The 24,614-nt window shown below is 52.4% G+C and overlaps 3 protein-coding genes and 1 long non-coding RNA gene across 15 annotated transcripts in view; 1 reads left to right on the top strand and 3 right to left on the bottom strand.

Moving 5' to 3' along the window:
* Nucleotides 1-1,255: 1,255 nt before the first annotated feature.
* On the bottom strand, nucleotides 1,256-2,629 carry HOXB1 (homeobox B1). Its single transcript, XM_025859403.1, has 2 exons — nucleotides 2,053-2,629; nucleotides 1,256-1,584 (listed from the first exon to the last, which is right to left on the bottom strand). The coding sequence occupies exons 1-2, from the start codon at nucleotides 2,627-2,629 to the stop codon at nucleotides 1,256-1,258; spliced, it is 906 nt and encodes a 301-aa protein (XP_025715188.1).
* A 9,671-nt stretch (nucleotides 2,630-12,300) lies between these two features.
* On the bottom strand, nucleotides 12,301-14,697 carry HOXB2 (homeobox B2). Its single transcript, XM_025859325.2, has 2 exons — nucleotides 14,116-14,697; nucleotides 12,301-13,339 (listed from the first exon to the last, which is right to left on the bottom strand). Exons 1-2 carry the CDS (start codon nucleotides 14,501-14,503, stop codon nucleotides 12,708-12,710), a joined length of 1,020 nt encoding a protein of 339 aa, XP_025715110.1. The 5' UTR covers nucleotides 14,504-14,697; the 3' UTR covers nucleotides 12,301-12,707.
* On the top strand, nucleotides 13,091-23,397 carry LOC112814029 (uncharacterized). 5 transcript variants are annotated; one of them, XR_012375544.1, is made up of 6 exons: nucleotides 14,735-16,342; nucleotides 17,988-18,207; nucleotides 18,404-18,499; nucleotides 19,499-19,555; nucleotides 22,695-22,915; nucleotides 23,124-23,397. It is a non-coding gene; the product is annotated as an uncharacterized lncRNA (long non-coding RNA). The 5 variants fall into 5 exon arrangements; XR_012375547.1 differs by lacking the exon at nucleotides 18,404-18,499 and having other exon boundaries at nucleotides 17,988-18,203; XR_012375543.1 differs by lacking the exons at nucleotides 14,735-16,342; nucleotides 17,988-18,207; nucleotides 18,404-18,499 and adding an exon at nucleotides 13,091-13,229.
* Nucleotides 18,445-24,614, bottom strand: part of HOXB3 (homeobox B3) — a 55,846-nt gene continuing 49,676 nt past the window's right edge. For all 8 annotated transcript variants that reach the window (XM_073883781.1, XM_073883783.1, XM_073883782.1 and 5 more), the window contains 2 exons: nucleotides 21,619-22,216; nucleotides 18,445-20,780 (listed from right to left, as the gene is read on the bottom strand). In XM_073883781.1, coding sequence (XP_073739882.1) covers nucleotides 19,966-20,780; nucleotides 21,619-22,066 — 1,263 coding nt within the window. In that variant the 5' untranslated portion in view covers nucleotides 22,067-22,216 and the 3' untranslated portion in view covers nucleotides 18,445-19,965. The remainder of the gene's footprint in view (nucleotides 20,781-21,618; nucleotides 22,217-24,614) is intronic.

Here is a 24,614-nt window from a genome sequence, read left to right as displayed (position 1 = left end):
TTCTCTCTTTCCTGGTTCCCCCAATGACCCAAGGACTGACCACTGTCAGACCTGGAGGCTGGGGCCCAGTTCTGCTTGGGATCCACCCAGTAAGTCTTTCTTTTTATCCAGCTGAGATCTTACAGTTCAAATCTTTCCCGCTCAACCAGCATTCGCCAACTCTTCCCCCATCTCTCTCCAGGGCTCTTGGGGTATGAAGCCTCCTCTTCCCCGAGGTGGAGGAGAAGAAGCAGTCGGGAAGAGGGGAAAACACAGACTTTATTGAAATGAGGTAGCTGGCGGTACAGAGAGAACCCAGTTTGCTTGGAGCTCAGGTTTCCAGAAACTCGGGGGGCACCTCCACTGTTTCCAACGTTCGGAGAAATGCTTGCTGCTGCTAGGAGCCCTCAAGGCACCTGGGCCTCCCGAGGCTGCCTCAGGGGTAGAGGTGGAGATGGGGAGGAGGGTCCTGGGTTTTCCAGGAGGCAATAAATAGAGGAGGAACTAGTGGGGGCGTGCCTGCGCCTTCCTGGTAGAGGCTTGCTGGGCGCAGGCCTCGAACAACGTTCCAGAAGTCTCCAGGAGTACCAAGTTCCAAAACGCTTTGGTGGCTTAGAGATGAGGTCGCTGGTGGGAGGAGGCAGGTCTCAGAAAACCTCTGGAGGCTGCGTTAGTGCAATACAAATGTGCCAGGAGGGGATTAATAAGGTTAGATGGGGGGGGTGCTTTTTGGTCTGTCACAAGGCAGCTGGTGTTATTGTAAGGTCTGTGGTGACTGGAGAGATTAAGCATCGGTAATATGCCTGCACCCAAAAGCCTCCCCCAAGAGACACTTCAAGGCCTTCCCTCTGTCTGGGCCTAGAAGAGGGAGTTAGGATCCAAGCGCATGAGAGGAGTCCTCGCGGCTCAAAGGCACTGAACTGAACACAGGAAGTCGGAAGGGAAAGGAGAATTCGGGAGGGTGAGGCTGGCTCCTACCCCACCCACGTGCTGATCCCCAGATGAAAGGCGGAAGGAAGCCCTTCCCTCCAGAGTTGACAGGTTCCGTGTGTCCCAGGCCTCTCTGGTCCTCTAGGGTCCCCAGCCAGCAACACCCTGCCCAGACCAGAGAAAAGTGTTTCCCCATTCTCCCCGAAGGCAGCTGTGAACTGGCGCTCCAGCCTTGGTGAGGGTCGCCGGAACCGTAAAGCCGAGGCCTGGGTTCGGGAGAGCCGAGGAGCGGGCTGCACGGAGGCGCTCTAGAACAGAGGAGCCCCGACGGTTGGGGAGGATTCATTCAGGTGGTGATGGAGCTGGGCGAGGCCTCCGGGGAGGTGCACGTCGACTGGTCGGAGGCGTCTCCAGCCGCCTCCTTGGGACAGCCCGGAGGGGCTGGGGGCGCCCGGCCTCCCTCCCGCTCGCGCTTCTTCTGCTTCATGCGCCGGTTCTGGAACCAAATCTTGACCTGCGTCTCGTTGAGCTCCAGGGTGGCGGCGATCTCCACCCTCCGGGCGCGGCTCAGGTACTTGTTGAAATGGAACTCCTTCTCCAGCTCGGTCAGCTGCCGCGTGGTGAAGTTGGTGCGGAGGCCGCCGGGCGCGCCCAGGCCCAGCTCGGACACCTTCGCTAGGGGCGGGGCGGGGAAAGGGCCACGTCAGCTCTCTCCCCTCTCTCCCCTTCCCCTCGCCTCCTCCCGGGCCGGCTGTGCGCCCCCAACGTCTGCCCAGCTTCAGCTCTCCCGGTGCCCCTGGATCGCCAGACACCCCCCAAGGTGACCTCCAAATTCAGAAGGACCTCCCCCAACGCTTCCGTTCACCCCCCCCGCCACCCCCCTCCCACGAACCGGGTGCTGAGTCTGTGTTGGGCACAGAGATGAGAAAGCGGGGGGGGGGGGGGGTGTGGAGACTTCCTCTGCAGGGTAACCGGGCACTCCCTGGGTGGGGAAAGCCCAGCTGACCTGAGACGGGGCGGAGTGCTCTCACCTGCCCCCACCAGGGCTGCTCCACCTGTCCTGCCGGCCCAGGCCCGGGACACCCTCCGTGCAGGAGCGGCAGAGCGGCCTCCGGAGAGGAGGTGGCCGCGCCTGACTCCTACCTGTCTTGGGTGGGTTCCTCTTAACCTTCATCCAGTCGAAGGTCCGGGCCGTGGGGGTGCTGGGTTCTGATGGGCAGGGCGACTCCTTGTCCTCCGAGAGGAGTTCAGCATAGGCCGATGCAAAGCTCGCCGTCTGCTCGTTCCCGAAAGGGGGCTGCGGGGGAGGGTACGGCCCGGGGCCCGCTCCACCGGTTCCATAGCCGTCGGACAAGCCCCCTAGCTGGGCCCCATAGCTCGAAGGATGGTAATAGCTTCCATCTCCTTCCGGTTGGCCCAGAGGATAGTACTGAGAGGGCCCATAGCTGGGGCTGCAGGCGGCAGGGGCATACCCCGAGGTCGCCGAGCTGGGGAAGGGCACCCCGAGCGCCGAAGGCGGCTGCTGGGTGGGATAGCCTGAGTTCTGCTGGAGCGCGGGGCTGGGCAGTCCCCCACCATAGCGGGTCTCGCCTGCGTAGCTGTCAACAGCCGGAGCCGAGCTGGGGGGGAAGGAGGTAGGGGCGCTGTGAGCGCTGTAGGCGCTGGGTCCCCGGTTACAAAGTGGGTACTCTAAAAAGGAATTCATCCTATTATAGTCCATGCGTGGAGGCCGCAGGAGGGTCGGCCCGTTTGGGGGAGACACCCTCTTGCCCTACAACCTTTCGGCAGTATGTCACAGCGCTGAAGCTTGCATCCATGGCCCGGCCCAGCTAGCTTGGGCCAGGGCTCCCCCAGGAAGGGGGTAGGGAGTGGGGGTGGAAGGGCGCATGTGATCTCTCCCAGGCCAATGGGCGCAGCGGGCCAGAGTTTGGCAGCCCCAGCGCCCATCCATCACCCCCCAAGCATTAGCATGACAAAGACACTTCAATCACCCACAGCCCATCCATCTGAGAGCGACGTGGAAGCGTCAAAAACATCTTTCTTCAAAGACTTTTGGAAAGAAGGGACCAGAGGGAGAGGGGGTAAAAGTTAGAGGAATATTCAAGACTTTCTTCCCCTCCCAACCCCCAAGGCCTTCAATAGGCTCCTGGGTTATTAGATTTGGACAAATTCAACCCAGCTGCCCCTCACTCTTCCCACCCCCAAAGGAGCTTCCCTCCACCCCAAGGCTGTAGACTAAGAGGGAATCCAACTCCTTACTTTGCCCAAAACTCCCACCCCTGGTCTCTTTCTCCCATTTTATCTTGGGGTGATGGGCTAGGACAGCAGGGGAAGGTATGTTATCTTGGGCCAAATGGATAACTGTGAAGGAAGAGGGTGCAAAACGCCCAAGGGTGGGGCAGGGTCTAGAATCTAGAGGAAGAATTCATTAACGGAGAGGTGGGAAACTCATTTCAGTGAGCAAGGCAGGACGACAGAAATGTGGAGAGGAGGATGAGAAACGCCCCATTTCTCTCTCCACCTCGCCACAGAAATGCTCTCTCCTCATTCACACGTCCATTTCTCTCCCTCAGCCTCACTTTATAGTCTCTGTCTCAATCCATCTCTCCATTCGTCCATCTCTCTCCATATTTATATTCCTTCCCTACCTATCCATCACCTCATCTCTCTAGATGTATTTATCCTGTCTCTAGCCATCCATAGCTCTAGCTGGCTCGCTCACTCAGACTCAAATAACTCCTTGTATCTCTCCAGAGAGCCACAATGGGCACAGAGCTAGGTGATGTTCACAGGGGAAGAAGAGGGAACTTTTATTCTCTTTCTCAAGTGTTTAAAACTAGTGGGGCTAACTCTAGGGTTGCTGGTGGGGAGGAGGGCGGGGGGATGGGGTAACTGGGTGATGGGCATTGAGGAGGGCACTGGATGTAATGAGCACTGAGTGTTATATGCAACTGATGAATCGCTAAATTCTACCCCTGAAACTAATAATACACTACATATTAACTAAATTGAATCTAAATAAAAATTTTTAAATAAAAAAATAAATAAAACTAGTGGAGCTCCTGTATTCCCCTGGTTGCCTCCTTCCCCTCACTCCCTCACCAACTTCCATCTCTTTCCCCTACTCTCCCCCCTCCAAAAATCCCAAGCCTCAAAATCATAAATTCAATACCAGTCATGTCTTAAAGATCAGTCAAATTTTCAATGAACTTTCTAGAATAAATTAAGGGAGTTTGCCTGGAGAATGAGAGAAGCAGAGGCTCAGGAGTGGAGCCTCACCCCTCTCTGTCCTGTGTGTCTGTTGGGTTAGGTTTGGAGGAGGGGAGGAGAACAGGAAGCGCCTCCTTCTCTCTCTTTTAGACCTGGATGGGACTGGAAGAGAAACCCTTAGGTAGAGCCCTTTGATTCTCCCCCTCCAGACTCTGAGGACAAGAGCTTGGCGCAATCCAACACCCACGCTCATTTGTAACCTGTCAGGGTGTCTGCCTGAGCGGAGGCCTGGGGCTGGGGCTAGGGCAAGTCCGGGAGGGCAAGAGTTCAGGGAGGGATCTCTGTAAACAACAGAACTCAGGAGAGGAAGGGAAGCAAGCAGGTGGGACTGGTGCGAGAGAAGACTCTCGAAGCTGCTCAGCTTTCCCCACCCCTAGCGGGGCAGGGTGCGTACTCCTCCTTTACAAAGAACCCCAAAGCGCTCCCTCTCTATCTCTCTGTCTCTCTGTGTGTCTCCCCGTATTTCTGTTTCCCATTTCCCATCATTTTGCCTGTCCTTTACAGTCACTTCTCTGGCTTTCTATCTTTATCACCAGAGTCACACAGCCTTTCTCTTCTCTTAATAACTGCGAGCCCAGCTTAGGCCCCCAACTCTGAAGGCGCTCAAAGCTTTTTACGGGCCCCTTGCCCCTGTCCCTCCCCATGTGTGTTCTGCTTTGGACCCTGCTTCAGACCAGAACAAGCTGGGGGGGAGGGAGCCAGCTGGTAACTCCTTTAAGGGAGATACAACGAGGGAGGGTAAGAGAATGTTCTCTGCCAAAGGATGAGGGCAGACAAAGGAAAGGAGAGTTGAGATGGGGGCAGGGGTGGCCTGCAGAGGGTTGAAGAGAAAAGGAGTGTGGAGGTGAGAACAAGCATATTTCTTTCTAGTTCCCTTTTTGGGGTTTGTAGATGTTCCTAACTTTTTCCTCTCACTTTAAGATATTCTCCATGGAAGAGACGATGGACTCTGAAAAACAAACTGAGGGTTCTAGAGGGGAGGAGGGTAGGGGGGTGGGTTAGCCTGGTGGTGGGTATTGAGGAGGGCACATTCTGCGTGGAGCACTGGGTGTTATGCACAAACAATGAATCATGGAACACTACATGAAAACAAATGATGTAACGTATGGTGATTAACGTAACAATAAAAAATTAAAAAAAAAAGATATTCTCCATGGAGGCCTTTGGAGAAGAAGGGTTTATTTAGAGTTAGGATTTCTCTTCAAACCCCAAATCTGATTGAGGCCTGTGTCTGACCTGGTGGCCCAGCCTCTGAGAGACTTGAGACTTCTTCACTCTCTACGTTTGCCTCAACCCAGAAAGAAGCCACTCATCTCATCCCTTGCTTTTCCAATTAAGGCAACAATTTGAGGTCTAAATGAAGTGAATTCCAAACCAGTTTGCTTGTTTGTTTTTAAAGGGGGGGAGGGCCAAAGGAGAGGAAGTGAGAGAATCTTAAGCAGGTTCTACTACCAGTGAGGAGCCCGACTCAGGGCTCAATCGCACAACCCTGAGACCATGACCTGAGCAGGTATCAAAAGTTAGATGCTTAACCGACTGAGCCACCCAAGCGTTCGTGCAAAGGGATGGGGGGAAAGTGTCTTAAGTGATACTCTTGATTACAGGGATAGCTTTGGCCTCAGCTCTCCAAATTCACTATAATCCCTAATGCATCCCTGGGTCTTGCTCCCTTCCCTTGTGTAGCAGAAAGATTAAAACGTCCCCAAATTCCTGTTGGATCCCCCAGCTCCAGCAGAAATGACTGGTGGGGAAAAAAAGTAACTTGGCTCTCTACATCCCCAAGTCGCTTCCTCCTTAAAAGAAACTTCACCAGCCTCTGGCCTGAGTAGAAAGTCTCCAAAGCCTGGATTCCTTGCTAAATCCACAGCTGAGTACAAAACAAACAAAGAAACATACAGAAGTAATCCACGGGCTGGAGCAACCTCTGGGCTACAGCATTTTCTGGACGGCCAAATTAAGTTCACCAGAGAAGGCCTGGGTGCACCCAACGCCAAAGTGAAATAAAGTTGATTGATTTCCTCTTTCATATAATCTATTTAGACACGCAGGAGAGCAAAGACACCATAGGCGTGTTTAGAACCCAAATGATCTTTGAGAGGTGCTAGTCCTTATCACACTGAGAATGGGGATGTGTTAGAAGTTTACACCTGATTCTGGCCTTTTTTTGTGCAGGAAGCTGCTTTTGCTGCGGAGGGGGAGGGGGTAGCAGGAGTAATCTGCACCGTTCCTTCATAAAGTCCTCAAGTGTCTCTCTGCCTGTTCTTCCCAGCCCAATTCTTGAGGCCCAAGGCCAAGCCCAAGATCAAAGTTTGGAACGTAAGAATTAAGAGGGCATTCAGGGTTCTAATTTTTTCTCTATAAGAGATGGCTATTTGAGGAGAGGATGGAATCTGAATTCAGTGGTGTTTCTTTTAATACAGGCTGATTAAATTGTCACAAATCTGGTTGAGAACCACAGACTATGGGCAGTACATACATAAGGGGAAGACTACTAGCTTGGGGGCCAGGAGACTTGGGTTCAAATCCTTGCTTGGCCATTTCTTAGCATTATGACTCTGAATAAGTTTCCTGGTCTTTCTGAGTCTCAGCCTCATAGAAGAAGAATGGGTTTAATTCTACTTACTTCACTGCATTGTTAGTAGGATTAAAGCAAACAAGAAAATATGAACAATAGAGAACTCTGTAAATGTCTGATATAAACCATTACTTGCACATTCTGAAACAGTATGAGTCAGTCTTCTGTTTTTTAATATAACTAGCATATTAAAGTACGGAAATATGTGGGCACCTGGGTGGCTCAGATGGTTAAGCGTCTGCCTTCGGCTCAGGTCATGATCCCGGGATCCTGGGATTGAGTCCCGCATTAGGCTCCCTACTCCTTGGGGAGCCTGCTTCTCCCTCTGTCTCTGCCTCTCTCTCTCTCTGTCTCTCATGAATAAATGAATAAAATCTTTAAAAATAAAATAAATAAAATATGGAAATATGCGATAGGAAAATAGCATATGTGCTATATTTTCATGTAACATACCACCATATATTATACAATATGTGTTTTGTCATATGCAAATTTCATTGAGAATTGAGAAGTTTGTCTCTGTTTAGGCAAAGGATTTTCTTCTAAACTACAGAGTTCTTTGGGAACTAAAGCCTAATATCATATAATCTATAAAGAACCCAAATGATTAAAATTATAGCAGAAGGGTGAGGTTAGATATTAGCAAGAACTTCCTGATCTTCCAAATATTTGGAAAAAGTTTTCTAGGGAGGATGTTGCCTCTCATTCCTTGAGGAACTTAGCTGAGAAACTGCCCTTTCTGGGTGAACCTGACTTCTGTGTTCTAGATAGATTTCATCCGGACTGAAAGGTAAGTCAGAGAGTTGGAATCTTTCTAAAAGGAAAGGTTAGAGTGACATGAAGAGTTGAAATAATTTTCTACTCAATTGGGTTTCTCCAATTGTTAGTTGTGTTAGTTGTGGCCAAAATACCCACTTTGGAAACTTTATAGAACAATGATCGAGATGACTTTTTATCTAGGTGACTGTCCAGACTGCGATTTTTCTGTGGCGTTTGGGAGTTAGAGAAGGTTTTAGGAGGGCTCTTTTACTGGTGACTCTCTTCTCGGGAGGAAGCCGTTTGTGAGATCTCCTTCAGACACTAAATATCTGCTTCCCAGCTGAGTGTGACGAGGGGGATGGGTGGAGACAGGAGGGCAGAGCTGAGCTGGAGAGGTCAAGGGAGGATTTGGGCCACACCAGCCACAGCAGGTGGAGGGGATGACATGGGGGCTAGAGGCCACTCTCTGCAAACTGAGGACATGTATTTGACGAGAGCACTTTCAAGAATATGTACAGGAGGGTCACGGAATGCTTGTCAGAAACTTAGGGGAAAGGTGGGCAGGGGAATTCATCGGGGCTGTTTAGGGGGACCCAGAATTTGTACCTACGCTTTGATGCCGGAGGAACCAGACAAAACCTGACTTAACGGGACTTTTAAGGTCTAGTACACTGTGTCAAAGCAGCTTGGTGGCTCTTTTTGTATAAAATGTCCTACTGTCTTTTTTTTTAAGATTTTATTTATTTATTTGACAGAGACGGAGCGAGCACAAGTAGGCAGAGGCAGAGCAGTGGGCAGAGGGAGAGGGAGAAGCAGGCTTCCCGCGGAGCAGGGAGCCCGAAGCGGGGCCGGATCCCTGAACCCCAGGATCATGACCTGAGCCGAAGGCGGACGCCCAACTGACTGAGCCACCCGGGTGCCCCATCCTCCTGTTTTTGACACAAGAGGAAACATGACCAAATGTTAGGGAAGGTGACAAAAGACGGAAGTCACAGGAAAACTTGGTTAGGACACTTCTGAATACTCGTATCTACTGAACACCTGGCACGTAACACTACACCCGATGACATATTTGTTGAAAAAGATTTCTTTCCCTACTAGTTTAAATAATGATTGGGGGCATAAATGTTGGTATAAAGATACAAATTAAAATGTGTTAAAATGGCTCTACCAGACACTTCGGAGGTGGGTTGTTGTCAAACATCAAAAACCACCACCTCCATTTAAAAGCGCGTGACACCAGCCACAGTAAATATTTAGTACATTACTTGTGAAGACTAACAAATATACTTTGGGCATATATTGATGCAGAAGATATTAGAGACATTAGTCCTTCCATCTGTTTTACAGATGGAGAAACTGAGGTCTGGAAAGGGGAAGGGACTTGCCCCGTCATGAGTTAAATTTTTTTTTTTAAATGACTCAGGGTTATCATGATGGCAAAGAATTTCTCAATCTAATGGTCCTTTGCTTTCACCATAATATTAACGAGCCATTCTTCTTAAAAGCTGACGCACCAAGAGCAAGGCGGACTGACCAGCAGCTTTCAGGACGGCACTGAAACCTTCCCACTCCAACCACAGCCCGTTTATAACCAGTCCGTGCTACAGACCACTCACACTCGGTCCTGACCCAAGAGGAGCCCCGCCCCAATCAGAATGGGGTAAGTGCGTGCAGCTGCCTGGTATCACTATCAGCTTACCATCGTGTGGGGCGGGGCCGGGCGGGGCGGGGGTGGGTGTGCTGCCTTATCTGGGAACCCCTTCCTCCTCTCCTTCTTTCTCCTAAGCCAGCTGGGAAAACTCAGGCTAAAGAGGATGGCCCCAGAGATGAAACAAGGAAGGGAGCTGATTTGGAACACAGGCATCCCCAGTACCAGTCCTTTATGAAACCCAAATTGCCAGGCATTCCTTTGATTTTGAAATTCGGTGGGGAGCTTGAAAACAGGAGTCCTTTCCTTCTGGAAATGCATTGTCTCTTTGTTCTGCAGTGGTGGCATCAGAGATGGTGAGTTTTGTGAATATGGAAAAGGAGAGACGGAACGGTTCCTGCGTTGCGCATTGAAGAGTTCCAACTCCTCTCTAAGAATCAACCAAGAGAAATGCTGGAAATGCTCCTGATTCCCTAGATTCATTGCTTCCCACCCTCAGGATACACAAAGTGCCTAGATCTGAACGCGTAGAATGAGCCTTTGGCTGGACCCTCCTGGCCCTCCACTCACTTGGGCAGGGAGGAATCAGGACTGATGCAGCCTCAGGCAGGAGCTGAGATTCCCTGTCCTTTGGGCCACTAGTTTGAGTTGGGGAGGGAGCAGCCAGGTTAAGCAGGTCAAAAATTCTTAAGCATGGGAGGAAGGCAGGAAGCAAGGTGGCACTATGATCTAGTAGTGCTGCTCAAACTTTAATGTGCATATAAATTACTTGGGGATCTGCTAAATTGAGGTTTTGATCCAGTAGACCTGAAGTGGGGCCTAAGACTTTGCATTTCTAACTAGCTCCCAGGTGGTGCTGATGCTGCTGGTCCATGGAGCAGCAAGGCTCTCAGAGAACTGAAGCCTCAGAGGCCCCAGAGTGTTGCAGACCAAGCCATGATCCCAGGATTTGAATTCTCTCCAGCAGAGCAGATCCTGTATTTTTGGCATTGATGAAGGGTGCTCTCCTTTTGACCAAAGAAAGCTGGAAGGTGGGCAATTAGCAAGATCCTTCTGGTATTCTTGATCTTTGTAACAACCTGCTATAGCTGAAAGAGCATTTTTAATTAGACCAAATTATCTGGTTTGGCTGTCCATAGAAATCAAAGCCCCAGCTGAAATGTCTGTTTCATTTTGTTGGTGTAGAGATGGCTATGTGCTGTGATTTTTAAGATGTTAAGCACTGCCTGCGGGCATATTTTATGGAGAAATAAACACACAGCCCAATGAGATGTATAGTGTGGTTTTAATATATTGTATATTTGCTTATTTATGGGGAAAATAAATACACAAGCCAATAAGCTGTGTATTATTACTTTAATATATTGAATGTATTTCATACCTATATATTTTATGAGGGAAAATAAACTAAAAGATACATGATATTATTATAATAACACATCTAATTGTTCTATATTAATTTATTTATGAAGAAATAAGTGCAACTTAACATGACATAAGATTATTTAATGCAGGAGATGAATTCTATATTAAGACAGTTTAAGGGATTAAATTCCGGCTGAATAAGATGTGTGCACTTCCCACACTGAGGGACCAGTTAAAAAAATATGGGAGAGCCTCTCTAGTCCTATATGTCATGACCTATGTTGGCTCCCGGCTTTTCTTGACAGTTGTGGCCTCCCCGTGCCTGGTACTCCAAGTTCCCGTCCGTCCTGCTGGTCCAGGGGACAGTCTGGGAGGCCCAGGAAATAAACTGCTTTCGGAGAATGGCAGCATCTGCTGGGGAGGTAACCCTGCGGTGTCTGTTTCTGAGCCAGAGAAATATTAAGTAAACCTAAGGAGGATGGATGGCTTTCCAGGGCCCTTTAAATCTCCGCGTTCCCCGGAACAAACCAGGAGGCAGATGGGGGAGATCGATCCTCGGCTTCCCGCTTTGCCGGGTTTGCAAGGAGCCGGGGCCGGGTGCAGTGGGGGATCGCAGACAGCGGTGAGGTGGCAGATGAAGTTGTTGGTAGGACAGGTAGGCCTGCATTTGGAGAGAGCTCTGGCCGGCCTTCAGATCCCAGAACGAAGGACCCAAAGTCAGACCCCCGCGAGGCCGACCCGGGCCTGCACGCCCGCCGCTCAGCCCCAGCCCTGCCCGCCCCGCGCGGTCTCCACGTCCACCTCGCGTCCTCGGCCTCCCTCGGCGGCATTTGTTTAAATAAAACAAAAACGAAAAGGAGGCTCCCGGGCTCCCTTTCTTCCGTGGCGTCTGCAAGGTCCGGAAAGGAGACGGCGGGCGCGGGGACCGAGCATCCCGAAGCGGCTGTCATGGCGGCCACCGGCTCTTCCCTCGCCCTCCCTGCAGCCCGGCCCCAGCGCCATTTTGAGCATCTTCCTTGCTTCCCTGGCGCCCTCCCTCTCTCCTCGCTCTTCCTCCCCGCCCCCGTAGGCCAAGCGCCTCCCGACGCAGCCCGGGCCTCCCCGGGCTTGCCGCTCCGCAGCTCCTCGGCCGCTCTCCCGACCGCGAAGCCCTGCACTGGCTGCCCTGGTGCCCGGCCCCGCTGCGCGCCTCACCCGGCCTCCTTTCGCGCCCACTTGGAACCTGCTTCCCGAGAAAACCCGCGACCCCCGCTCGACGCCTTGGCGCCGGCCCACGTCCCCAGGTCTCGCCGTCCTCAGGCTTCCTGCGTCCCGGAAAAAAGCCTTTCGACCCCGCTTGGGGCACTGAAGGGAGAAACCTGGGAAACCCGAGGACCCTTCCAAATTCGGCTAAACCTCTGCGCCCCTTCCCACGACCCCGCAGCCCGGCCCCCGAGGCCTCTCCTGGCACCCTCGTCGGTACCTTCTCCCGTCACCCGCCCACCCTTATTTCTAAGCGAAGGCCGGGGAACGCCGGCGCAGGGCCAAAGGTCCGTTAGAGGGTGTCGAGGTGACAGAGCTTCCAGCAAACCCCCCGACTCCTCCCGAGCTGCGGGCCGAGAAGCGGTGGCCAAATAGGGTTACTTTTGTACCACCCGGACTTAGCGTTCCAGGGTCGGGCAAGCCGCGCGCGGGTCCCCAGGGAGTGACGGCCGGCCTACGGGGGCTGCAGGGAAAGGGGCTGGGTCCCAACACAAACACTCATTTTCGTATTATAAAGACATTTATTTAATCTATGAAAATAATGTACAATAAATACTTTCCCCTTTTCCTATTATTAAAGAGTTTTAATAAATAATCTACGGTCTAAAACTTAAAAAAAAGAGAGAGAGGAAAACAAGTTCCTCTAGTTCTTTTTTAAGAAAGACCCCCCCCCTAGAGTTTAATTATTCCTGAGATTTCACTGGAAGGACTCTACCGAACGGAATTTTCCTGTGTGATTTTTTTTTTAAAGATGCTCGAGTGCCCAGTATTTTAGAGAGAAAAGAAAGGAAATGGATTAAACGCTAATTCCGTAATACCTGAATTTTAGCAAAATACAGAAAGAAATCTAAACGACTTGGGGGAGGGGGTCCTCGGCTTTTCCCGCAGTCGGCGGAGGGGACGACGGGGTCGAAGGGGCCGGGACGAGGAGACAGGTTAGGGGAACTGCAGGTCGATGGTACAGAGGGTGCTGGTGAAGAAGTCCAGCCCCTCCTCGGAAAAGGGAACCGGGCTGTCGAGCGAGCCCTGCAGGCTCGGGGAGAGGCCTCCGGACAGCTGGAGACAGGAGTCAGCCGCGAAGAAGTTGAGGTCGGGCAGGAAAGGCGAATCCTGCCGCTCCGGGAAGGCATCTTCCGGCAACGGCTCCCCGCCCGCTCCGTGAGCGGTCACAGGTTGGGGGCCCTGGGCGCCCGGGGGGGCCGGCGCGACCTCGGGCGGGTGAGAGCAGCCTTCCCGCGCCGCCCGCGAAGCGGAGGGGCGGCCAGGGCTGGCCACGGGCTCTTCGGCGGGCTCGCCGGTGTCCTCCAGGGCGCCTGGGCAGGCGGGCTCTCCGTCGGGCGGCTCTCGGTGCTGCGTCTGCCGCTTGTGCTTCATGCGTCGATTCTGGAACCACACTTTGACCTGCCTCTCGGTGAGGTCCAGCAAGGCCGCGATCTCGACGCGGCGCGGCCGGCACAGGTACTTGTTAAAGTGGAATTCCTTCTCCAGCTCCAGCAGTTGCGTGTTGGTGTAAGCTGTGCGCAGCCTGCGCGCCCCGCTGCCCGCGGCCTCCGGCAGTCCCGGGCCATCTGCAGGGAAAGCGGGCTGGGCGTCAGAGCGGGCCGTGTCCCTGGCCCAAGCTCATTCAGGTTCAGTGAAGACCACCCCATCCGCCAAAAACAGTATCAGCAGTACCCCCCCCCCCCGCCTCCTTCCCGCCTACCGAAGCCGTTCGCTCCCACCGCTTTTCCGTTCTTTCCTGTCCCCCTCTTGCCGGCAGCCCCGGCCCGGGTCAGGGCAGAGCATTCAGAGAGCCACCTACGGGCCACGCAGGGGGTAGGGAGCGGCTCCCTTTTGCCCCCAGAACCTCAGAGCCTCCCTCCTGAGTCCTTGGAGTAGACCCCTCAATTTGGCACTTTCGAGCTCAACCCAGAGAGAGGGTTCATTAAGAAAAGACTATTCCTCACCTCCTTTCCTCCCTTGCTTTCAAATCCCCCTCTTTTAGAGCTGGGGGAGGGGGGAGATGGGGCCGAATCTTTTCTTGCCCTCAGATTCAACAACCCAGCAACACCACTTTAATTCCTCCACACAGACAGAAGTGAAAACCTAAATCAAATCCTTTTCTTCTAGCAGAGAAAACGCTCTTCCCCAACCAGGTTCCAAAAATCTGCTATAGTGGGAAAAAAAAAAAAAAATGCTGGCAGCGGCCAGGCCTGAATCCCAGCAGCGTATTCCGCTCCCTCACCCCTGGAATCGACGGGGCAAAGATCCCCAACAGACTCGACACCCTTTCTACCTCCCCCATCGCTCTTTCTCCCTCTCTCTTCTAGCTGCCCCTCACCCCACCCCTACCCCGCTAACCGACCTGCTGGCGATCCGACCCCGGAGGCCGAAACGGAGGAGGAGGTGGCCGGGGGAGACGAGGCGGATTGGCTGGGTTTCTTGGCGGATTTCTTCTCTTTCATCCAGGGGAACTCGGGGACCAAGGGGGCGGCGGGGAGCGGCGGCGGCAGCGGCGGCAGAGCGGGCCCATCTTCGGCTCGCTTTTGGCTCCCGGGTCTCTGAAGGGTGGAGGCGCCGGGCTGGAGGCTGGGGAAGGTTTGCTCGAAAGGAGGAGGAGGAGGAATTAATGTCGACTCCTTGATTGATGAAGTTTGAAATGTCTCCAAGACAGCGGGGAAGGAAGTCAGACACTCGGCGAGCGATGGCTGGCTGTTTATAAACCCAATCTCCCTCTCAAATTCAAAATTCATGGCTTTCAATGGTGGGGGAGGGGGCCTGCTGGGGGGGGCGTCAGGAGGGAGGATCGGAAGGGACCCCCCCTCCTGCCCCCCCCAGGTTTATGTGATGGAGCGATTTTGGGAGGGGGAGATTTCCCTCTTTCTCTCTCTCTCTCTCTCTTTTTTTTAATTTTGGGCCTTTATAATTGTATATTGCTGATAAATACAGGCGTATGGGGACTCTCTCTATTAAACCCAGGACTCCGGCGAAATTGCAGGGAATTCATGGTCACGGGACTGGCCTCGGCCAATCGCTCGTCTGGGCCTGGTGGAAAACAGAAAGCATTATTTGCTTTAATTGATTCAAAAACTCTAGAGGACCACGACCTGGACACTGTGAGCCCCAAGTCCTACACTCCCTCTCCCCAAAGCCTCCCTTTCTCCAGAAAAGCTGGAGGAAACTTTCTCTCATCCCCTTCAGAGGATGGGAGGTTCCGAAAGCCAGGAAACAAGAGAATCTAAGGGAGAAGTCTTCCTCTTTTCCAAATATTTGTAATAGAATACATTAATACGTTCTTTACAATGCCAACAGCATTTTCTTCCCCACCCTTCCCCCATTAAAAAAAGAAAAAAGAAGAAAAGAAAGAATGCTGAGTCAGGATCTATCTATATGTGGGAGGAAGAGGTAGTAGAAAGAGGCTTCCATCCTTTGGGAAAGGTCAGTGTTAAGGTGCAATAAGGAAGAGAAGAGATTTACAATCACCAGCACCACCATTCCCATCCCACCCCCCAAAAGCAACAGATAAATCTTGGAAAATCGACAGGCACTCCCAGGCTGACACAGAGGAGTGAGATAGATGGTGAGGGGCCCTTTGGGGCCTCTGGCAGCCATTGCTGTGTGGTCTCTGCCTGGTGTTTGCGGCAGTGCCCCTGCCCCTATGTCCACCTGCCTTCCTCACCTGGGGTCTTCATCTCACTCCTCTTTGATACCCCACAATGGACAGGGTCTAAGGCGCACGTGCTCCCATTGGAGCCTCAAGTCTGTATCTGCATCTGTCTCCAGGGACAGGAACAAGAACGGAGGTAGTGCGATCTAACTGAGAGCACTCTCAAACTCAGGTCAATGTGGGGGGGGAGGATTTCCCTCCCAGGACAAAGAGTATTCCCCTTCCCATTTTTGCCAGTGTGCTAGTTTAAAAAAAAAAAATAATAATCCCTGGCAAGAAAGAATTCTCTGAGCATGGAGGGGGTAAAAGCAATGAATAAGGAGACGATATTCCATTTCTGGCCCCCGGGGGAGATTAATTAATTAATTAATTAATTATTTATTTTGAAGGGATCAAGAGACTCTGAAGTTTAGGGAGTGCTGTAATTTACTGAAGAGAGGGGACACAAAACTCGAGGCCCCAAGCAATTGGTGGGAAACTAGATCTCAAAGCAGAAAATGAAAAGTCGATCTGGGGGAAGATTTTTAAATAAGTGGGTCAGAGGGACCGAGAGGAGATGAGGCGATCAATCTTAGCCCCCTGACAGCTCCCTCCGATGGCATCAAAGAATTTGGCTCTTTGGGAAAGCAGAGGGAACAGCCGAAATTCCACATCCCTTTAAAAGGCCTGGGGGGTGGGGGTGATAGCAAAAGAGAAAGGTGATTCTGAGAGAGCGGGGAAACAGATGGGAAATGGGGACAGAGGGAAGGACGCTGAGTTGGGTGGAAAGTTTGTCTGGAGAACTCCCACGGCTCTGGCCTCCCCTCCCCCTCCTCCTCTCCGCGGGCCCGGCAAGGAGGAGAAGGCTGGTTAGCAGAGAAATGGCAACTCAGCCGGCAGCTGGAACTAGAAACTTTCTGTCAATGTAACAGCCGCGTGGGTGGCGGTGAGTATTCATCCGCGTGGGTGGCGGTGAGTATTTAAAAAGGACAGAGAAGGACAGAGGAGAGCCAGTAGGGAGAAAGGGGATTTGTAGGTGGGGGCTGCAGGGACAGGGGGTGGCCGGCTACGGAGGGCTCAGAACAGAGAGAGCGGCTCTGAACTGCGCAAACTGGCCAGAGACCGTTGTGTCCCACCCCACTCCAAAGAAGCCAGTTTTTGCCCTTTGGAGGTGTGGGTGGGGGGGGGGAGGGGCACAGAAGGATCCGGAGTACAAGTTGTCTGGAAGTTGTGCAGTGAGGCCTGAAAGAGGGTTCTCCCTCCGGCCACCCCCTTGAGAAGCCAGGGAAGTTTTTTCCACGACCTTTCCAGCTGGCTGCAGGGTCGAGCGCTTCTCTCGGCACCAACTCCGGGCCGAGGCTGTCCCTGCAGGAAATACGGCTCTCTTTAACCCTGCTGACAGATTTTACGGCCAGATTAGAGAAGAGCAGAAAAGTTGGGTGTTAAAAGCAGCCAAGAGAGCCCTCCTTCCCAGAGACACCGGGTGCCGCCTCCTGTTGTGCTGTGAATCTCACAGCACAGATATTTCCCCCACGACTTTGGCTGCTTAGCCAGCGCCTGGAATCTCGCAGAAAGAAGGGTAGAGGACACCAAGCCAATTGGGCCCTTATATTTCGTTTGCAATTCCAGCTTCAGGCCAAAGCTCTGCTTTTCAAACTCAAGCTAAATTCCTTCTCTTGGCCTGCCTCTCTCCTGCTAGATAATCAATCCACCCCACCCCCAGAGCCAAACATGGCGCTTCATCTAGTTACATCATTCAGAAAATGTTATTTAGGGAAGAGGAAGAGGGAAAGACAGAAAGAAAGAAAAACCCTTGAGCGTTATTTGATCCCAATCAAACTTTGCACGCTCTTATGCCTTTAAATTATAGCCTGACCCGATGCTAAATTGCTTGCTGCTTGGATGAGCCGAGTCCAGTTAAAATCCTACTTGGGGGGGGGGGTGTAGAATTCAGGTTGCTTTTTTATTGTTATTTATTGTTGCATAAAGACTGTAATTACTAACCTTGGACTGCCAGGATGCAACATAAAAATGAAAATCAGCCCTCGCTTTAAGGCTGAGGGCCTGGAACGATTCTCACTGACACTGCCCCCCCATCACTCCCACCAAATATATGCTCCTAATTAAGCAATGCGGGCGCATCGCTTACAATTAGAATTATGCAACTCTTCGGCGCAGCCATCGCTCCTCTTTCAACGAATTAGCTCCATATTTCAGCCGCCCTGTCTCTTCGCTCTTATCGGCTCCAGCGACGCGGCGGTGACATTTCATCTTTGACAGACCCTCTCTATCCTCGCTCCAATGTGATAAAACTTTTATGGAACCACGACTAAGAAATGAAGTTTTCCCAGGGATCGTGGAAACGGAGCTGCACATTAGCCTGGGGACCATTTTATTTACGCTGGGATCCAACAGCTTCTCCCAACCCCTCCTCTCCCCTTTCCTTGGCAGGGGAAATCAAAGGCGCCTCCTCTCCCTCCGCCCCGAGTTTTATTTAGTGATTTAATTTCACTTTAGTTTTAAGGTTTGACCTGAGAAGTCTAGGCCTCAGATTTTTTTTTTTTAATCATTTTCCTTTGTTTTCATTTTAGACCCAATGGTGGTTGGGCTTCGGGTCACGTGACGACTTCTTTGTAGCTCCGGAAGAGAACTGTGAAGTTTAGGTTGCTTGGAAGAAGCAGTAAATGGCCAGATTTCGTTGTTGTTGTTGTTGTTGTTGTTGTTGTTGTTGTTGTTGGGTAAGGGGTGGCCAGGAAGCTGTGGCCAAAGGAGCAAGAAGACAAAAGGCCAATGGGAAAAAGTGAGAGGCAAGTAAGCCAAATAGAAAGGCCTAAAGAGAGCACCCAAGGGTCCTCCTCCCCCAGCCCCGCAACTTGTTACTTAAATCTTAACTAAAGAAGTTGGCAGAACGTTCCAGGCCTGAGGCACGGCATGGTGGGGGAGGGGGGTTGGTTAGGGGCCTGAGCCTTCAATATCCTTCTTTCCTTGGGGGAAATTTGGCAGGCAGCGGCCTTGCTCTGCTATCTGAACTGGACCGCCACGACAAGATAAAATGGATAACAGAAAGTTTATTCAAGAATCGTTTGACAGACAACCCTTTCAAGTAAGGAAAAAAGTAACTACGGAAGAACAAAGAAAGTTCCAAGAGGGAATTAACTCTAATTCTACAAATTCAGGACTATACAGTGACAATAGGAGCTGAGTTCATGCCTTTTAGAACTAATTACAATTGCTCATAAGTACGAGTTTAACATAAATCTACAGCTCTTTTCTAGAGTACAATAATAACTAAAATAGCTGGTTTTACATGACAGGAAACACAATGTCCTTTATAACAAGTAAATACTAAAAAAGTACAGTTTTTCATTTTTTTCCCTCATATAAATACATAATGTAGGGGGATAAATAATACAAAAAAGAAAATATTTTAACAGGCTATAACCAATAAATATATATGAAAATGTTCACTAGAACACACACTTTTTGAGCGACGCTGGATTCCTGCAGGCCCAGGCATCTCTCACAGTTGTTTTTATATCCATTAAAATGTAAACTCTAAGTGCAACAAAAGTGTCCTGTCAGGGGGTTGAGCAAGGCGCACAGGCCCAGCTGCAGCCCCTGCCTGGGACAGACAGTTTGTTAAAATATACCCTGTTTTCACGTTAAGTCAAGAGAGCAACAGAAGAAAAGAAAAGTGTAGAACCTCGTGTCGCCGATTGCTTTCTGTGGAGAGAGGGGGATGGTCCTGGAGCTGAGATGGGAGGCAGCAGAATGGGCAAACCTTCAGTCCTGACACCTTGCCTGCTCTGACCACCCAGTTTTCCATAAAAGAAAAAATATATATTTATAATATAGACAGCTCTGACTTTCAGGATCTCTCACCATCCCTGAGCCCTCTGAAAACTGTAATAGATGGGGGCGGGGTAGAGATATTAATGTCCTAAAGCAGAAAATATGGGGCTAGAAATGAAGGGAATGCCCAAGAAACCTCAAATAGATGGGAAGAAACTTGAGGCTTCATGGAAGTGGGAGGGGAGCGTGCGTTGTGCCCTTGGTTTTGAAATGCGCTTTTTTTTGTTTTGTTTTGTTTTGTTTTTTAAAGGAGAATTGCAAGGGGAAAAAAATCAAGATTTGGAGGAATTACCCACAGAGATAGAAGGTAAGTTGGTTGGTTGGTGATGGCCTAGCCATCTTGTCTGGTTTTTTAAATGTGCTTCTCTGCCTTGTTTCCCTATCTCCTCTTCCTCCACCCCACTCGGGGAGCGTGGAATGCCAACTGGGTATTGTTGGAGACCTAGGGCTGAGGATGTCATCTCCACAGTCGGCTGTGGATTCCTCTCCAACTGGTCGGCAGGCAGATGGAACAAGGACAGGAGGACCTTAAAAAGCAACTTCTCAGGCCTGGGGGAGGGAAAGGAGCTCCAGGCCTGGACTTCCCAGGAAGTGTGCCTATCACCTCCTGGCCTAGCTCTATCAGACCTCCAGGCAGCCCTCCCAGGGCTCCGCGGCCGGGCGCCCCTTCTGGCTCTCACCCACCCCATGGCCTGCCCCTCCGCCCTCCCTCTCCCGTCACAGGTGTGTTAATTTGGGCGCTTCTTGGATTCTACCCTGAGGAGGAGGCGCATGGTGAGAGGAGAGGTCTGTGTAGGTAGGGTGGGGATCGCAGGGTCCGTGGTGCTGGTTGGGGGCCATAGGGGGCGCCCCGTTGTAGTCCAGGTTCCCCGAGGGGTGGTGAGAAAGGTGGTTGAGGCCGTAGAGGGAGGGGCCGGCAGGGGGCGGCAGCGGATCCGCGTAGCCGCCCCCGCCCACGTACACGGGGCTGCCCTGCATGGTGGGCGTCCCGTAGGCGCCCCCGTTGGCTTGAAGGACGTGAGGCTCGTAATCGGGCGCCGGGGTCGCGGGGTACTTCTGCGGGGCGCCGCAGCCTTTGAGAGGGGGCTGGTAGCTGGAGGGCAGCGCGTAGGCATTCTGGTGGGCTTTGCCGAAGGCGGGCGGGGACGGGCTCTCGTAGCTGGGGGTCATGGAGTGTAAGGCGTTCATGAAGCCGGCCGTGGACTGCATGGGCTGCGGGGGGCTGCCGGCGGGGGAGGGGCCCCCGGACGACGAGGCCAGGCCCTTGGCCTTCTGGTCCTTCTTGTACTTCATGCGCCGGTTCTGGAACCAGATCTTGATCTGCCGCTCGCTGAGGTTCAGCAGGTTGGCCATCTCCACGCGGCGCGGCCGGCACAGGTAGCGGTTGAAGTGGAACTCCTTCTCCAGCTCCACCAGCTGCGCGCTCGTGTACGCCGTCCGCGCGCGCTTGGACGCCGCCGACCCCGGGGGGCTCTTGTCCCCCCCGCCGCCGCCGCCGCCGCCGCCGCCGCCGCCGCCGCCGCAGCCTTCCGCTGGATCCGAGGGGGAGGGGTGGGAAGGGGACAAAATGAAATAAAAGATAATTACTGAACACGCCGAAATTGAATGCATGGTTTCTTAATAAATCCAGGCCTGGACTCGGAGCCCCCGCCGCCCTCCCTTTCTCGTCCCCGCCTCCTCCTAACCCCCCCCCAACGCCCGTCGCATTAGCGGACACTCTATAATAGTGGCATTTATTAAGAGACCTGTTCTCCTCTTGCTGCCCCAGCTTATGAAAATTTGATCATGTCACGCAGACAGAGCCGCATGGCCATTTATTTAGAACTGGATTTTCTCGCGCAAGCTTTCTCCCCCCATTTCCCAATTCCAGGTTCTGGGAAGACCCCACCCTCCCCCCACTCCCTCCCCCACACACGTCCCGCCGGGTCCTGTGGACCAGGTGGGCAGACAAGGAGAACCCCTGGGGGAATCTGGACATTCGGGGGCAGGGCGCGGAAGTGTGGCTCGAAGAGGCTGCTTTGCCTGGAGGCCGGGACCCCGGGCCGCCCGAGCGATTGTGATTAATACCCACAGTAATCATACTTAATAATAATCAATCGTTGACGACTCTGCGTCTGCTGGCGGCGTCCCGTGGCTCTGCGGCCTTGCCAAGGGCTGAGGCCGAGCAAACACCTGGCCTTCTGGAGCGCTCGGCAGCTCAGGTGGAGGGTGGCTGGCGGGAGAGGGTGTTGGTGGGGCCAGGGGTCGTCAGGTGGTGGGGGGTACCGGCAAAGCGCCGCCGCCCGGGCGCCTAGGGGCTGGGTGCTAGAATAACAGTGACATTCCTGGCCCTGACAAAAGCTGACGACGAGGAAGGCAGAGAGCCGGTACCTGTGCCGGGGGAGCTGTTTTTCAGCTTGGACGTTTGCCTTGACTCTTTCATCCAGGGGAATATCTGTTTGGTGAGGGTGGAGTTGGAGCCGGGAACGCACTTGGGGGTGCCGCTTTTGCTGGGCCCGCCCCCATTACTGCTGTTGCTGGTGGTACTGGTAGGTGCGGCGCTGGGCGGGGGTGAGCCGGGCGGGGCGGGCAGGGGCTCGGGGGCCAGGCCGGGCCTCATGCAGCTGCCGTTGAGCTCCTTGCTCTTGGCATGCGGGGCGGCGTTGCCCAGGGACTGCAGCGAGCACGCCGAGCGCTGGTAGTCGCCCTCCAGGTGCGTGGCGGCCTGAAAGGGGGGTTGGGGGGGGCCGTCGTAGCCGAAGCCATTGCTGCCAGGGTACGAGGAATAGCCTCCGAAGAGTGCTGCCGCGGCATTGTCGTAGTAGGTGGCTTTCTGCATCGCTGGGCGAGGCCCGGGCAGTGGGTGGCAACTTGCAAGAGCCTGATACCCTCACGACCGGACATTGGCACCCGCGGGGGTCACGTGAGGCGCCGGACCCCCCCTCCCCTTTCTGCCCCCCTCCTCCCGAGTCCGTTGGGAGCGGCTGACCTGCGGGGTGAGAGAAGAGACACAAGGGGGAGAAGAGGACTGGGGCTCGAATCCATCTTAGGAGCTGAAAAGGGAACTGACATCAATAGGGTTTTTTTTTTCTTCTCCCCCACCCCAACATCTTCAAAGCAGATGCTGAGGCCGCTTTCCTAACCTGAAATGGATTTTTCTTATTTCTTATTTTAATTTTAAGGAAAAAGCCCACCAGTTTTTATTTCCACTTCTACTCCTTTGGGGACTGCCTAGGTATAGAATCAGACTACCGCAAAGGCCATAGTTTCTCTCTCCCGCCTGCATGCTAGCCCCTGACCTCTTCCACCTCCCTCTCCCAATCTCCCCCCCCCACACACACACACCAACTCTGGGATAGGGTGGCTGTGGGGGGGGGGGACTAGGAGACTCCAAAATAAAAGCATCACCAACACCCTCCTCTGAGCTGAGAGGCCTCCTGTCTTTGCCTCCCTCCATGTCCCTCTAGGTCTCTCACCCAAGCAGAGTCTAGCCTGAAGGGAAAAAAAACAGGATCTCTGAAAGAGACAGGAAGAAGAAGCAAGTTGAGCAGGGAACCTTCTCCTGTGAGGAGCCCTCTCTTTCCCCTCCCACTTCACGAAGACAACAACAGCCTGACCTAGAAACTTCCTGAAGATTTTTAACATCCAGAGCCAGCAGAACCAAGCCTCCTCCATGGCCCTGCAGCAGGCAGGTACCACCACCTTCAGTCTGAGTCTCTGCTCAGCTAAGTCTGAGACCCAGCAGCTAGCAGCCCCCATGGGGCCCCCAAATGGAGCAGGATTGTTTCCATTTCCCTGGCCCGACTGATTGGTGCAGTGACCATTTGGCCCAAGTCTCTCCCAGCTCCATTTTTTTTCATCAGACCTAATTTTTTCTCCACCCCTTTCCTTGACAGTCTGTTTCCTTTGATTTCTCCAAAAGAAGAAAAGAAGAGAGAAACTGGATAACTGCTGGACTTTTCTACCAAGAGATGCTAAAGTGCCTACCGAATGAGAACACCTTTTCCCAAGGCAAAAAAAGAAAGTCAACAGAGCAATCAGAACAATATTATTCTCTGGGTTGGAAACAGGGTATCTTGTTTACTGAAGTTTTCCAAGTAAAAAAAAAAAATCATTATTTTAACGCAGACTTTTAAAACTGTGCAGAAAAAATAAAGCTTCGAGCTGTCATAGGATTTTGTGTATTTCTTCTAAAACTTCTGACTGCATTTTTTTCCTCCCTGTCTCCCCGCATCTCTCACCATCGCATTTCATAAAACCTCCAGAGTGACCCTGTCTTCTGACATGTGAGTTTGGACTACTTAAATCTCATTCAGCCCAGCTGGTCAACTCCAAAGCAAACTAAAAATAGGAAAATAAAATAAAAGGAGGGCAGGTGAAGAAGTCCCTCCCACACATAAATCCCCTTCTTAATGGCAGAGATTTACACTCAAAAAGGAGCCAGGGTAGCCCTGAGTTCCGATTGGTTTCTGGGAAGAATTTGTTTCTGGGAAATACACATGGGTCTGTAGAGCAGCAGGTCCTTCCAGGGAGGAGAACTGGTGTTCAACTGACCAGGCTGACCCAATCCCTTTATTATTATTACCATTAGCCTCTGATGATTTAACCAAAATTAGCTCCGGAGCAGCCCTGGATGAAGGGGGAATTAATTAACAGGCATCAGTTGAGTTTGTTATTAATAGATAGAGAAGAGAATGAAATAAAAACGTTGGAAGAGGTTGGCTGGCTGAGCCCTGGCTTTATTTAGTCTAAATGATTGTTACAACCATGATGATGATGATGATGATGATGATGATGATGATGATGATGATAAAGCAATAATCTGACTAGACGCCTGAGGCCGAAATTCCTGTCGTTCCCCCTGCAATAAACCTGCAAACCATCGCAGGACAGAGGACAGGCGAGTGTGGGAAGCGGAGAAGCCAGAGACGGAACAGGAAAGAATGGAGACGCCGGCGGCAAGAGAGGGCTGGGAGGTTTGTGGACGGAGCTAGCCCCTGGCTGCCGCCTCCAGGCCATCTCGGCCGCTGCCGCCGTGGAGGCTGGCGACTAGCTAGGCTGGCCCAAGGAGGCGAAGAGAAAGCGTCCAGAACGCCTAAATGGCTCGCGGCGGCAGGTTCCAAGCACACCAGGCTGAGGGCAGCAAGTTTGGGCGATGGAGGTAACCGAATGCAAAGGTGCCTTAGCAACTCCGCTCCGGGACTTTGGCAGGCCCCCGATCGGCCGGAGGGACAGTGAGAAGAGGTTAAGGTGTTGAGGGGATCCGAGATCTAGGGATCCAGGAGAAGAGGGGGTGGGTGCAGCTCTACCAAGCCAAACATGTCTATTTCCCTTGCCTCCATGTTGGAAAAATCCAGGCTCCATATGGCTTCTCGGGAGAGAGGGAG

The sequence above is a fragment of the Callorhinus ursinus genome, unplaced genomic scaffold (assembly GCF_003265705.2).
Source record: "Callorhinus ursinus isolate GAN/ISIS: 27379988/994484 unplaced genomic scaffold, GSC_fseal_2.0 scaffold52, whole genome shotgun sequence".
NCBI lineage: Eukaryota > Metazoa > Chordata > Mammalia > Carnivora > Otariidae > Callorhinus > Callorhinus ursinus.
This window is presented reverse-complemented; position numbering and strand designations above follow the sequence as displayed.

What these genes read in the sequence shown, in the direction of transcription:
- HOXB2 (XM_025859325.2), bottom strand. Translation starts at nt 14,503, where the DNA reads ATGAATTTTGAATTTGAGAGGGAGATTGGGTTTATAAACAGCCAGCCA. An exon ending in CGGGGTCGGATCGCCAGCAG is followed by an intron (nt 13,340 to 14,115) that starts GTCGGTTAGCGG and finishes CTTTCCCTGCAG; the next exon opens with ATGGCCCGGGACTGCCGGAG.
- HOXB1 (XM_025859403.1), bottom strand. Translation starts at nt 2,629, where the DNA reads ATGGACTATAATAGGATGAATTCCTTTTTAGAGTACCCACTTTGTAAC. An exon ending in GAGGAACCCACCCAAGACAG is followed by an intron (nt 1,585 to 2,052) that starts GTAGGAGTCAGG and finishes CCCCGCCCCTAG; the next exon opens with CGAAGGTGTCCGAGCTGGGC.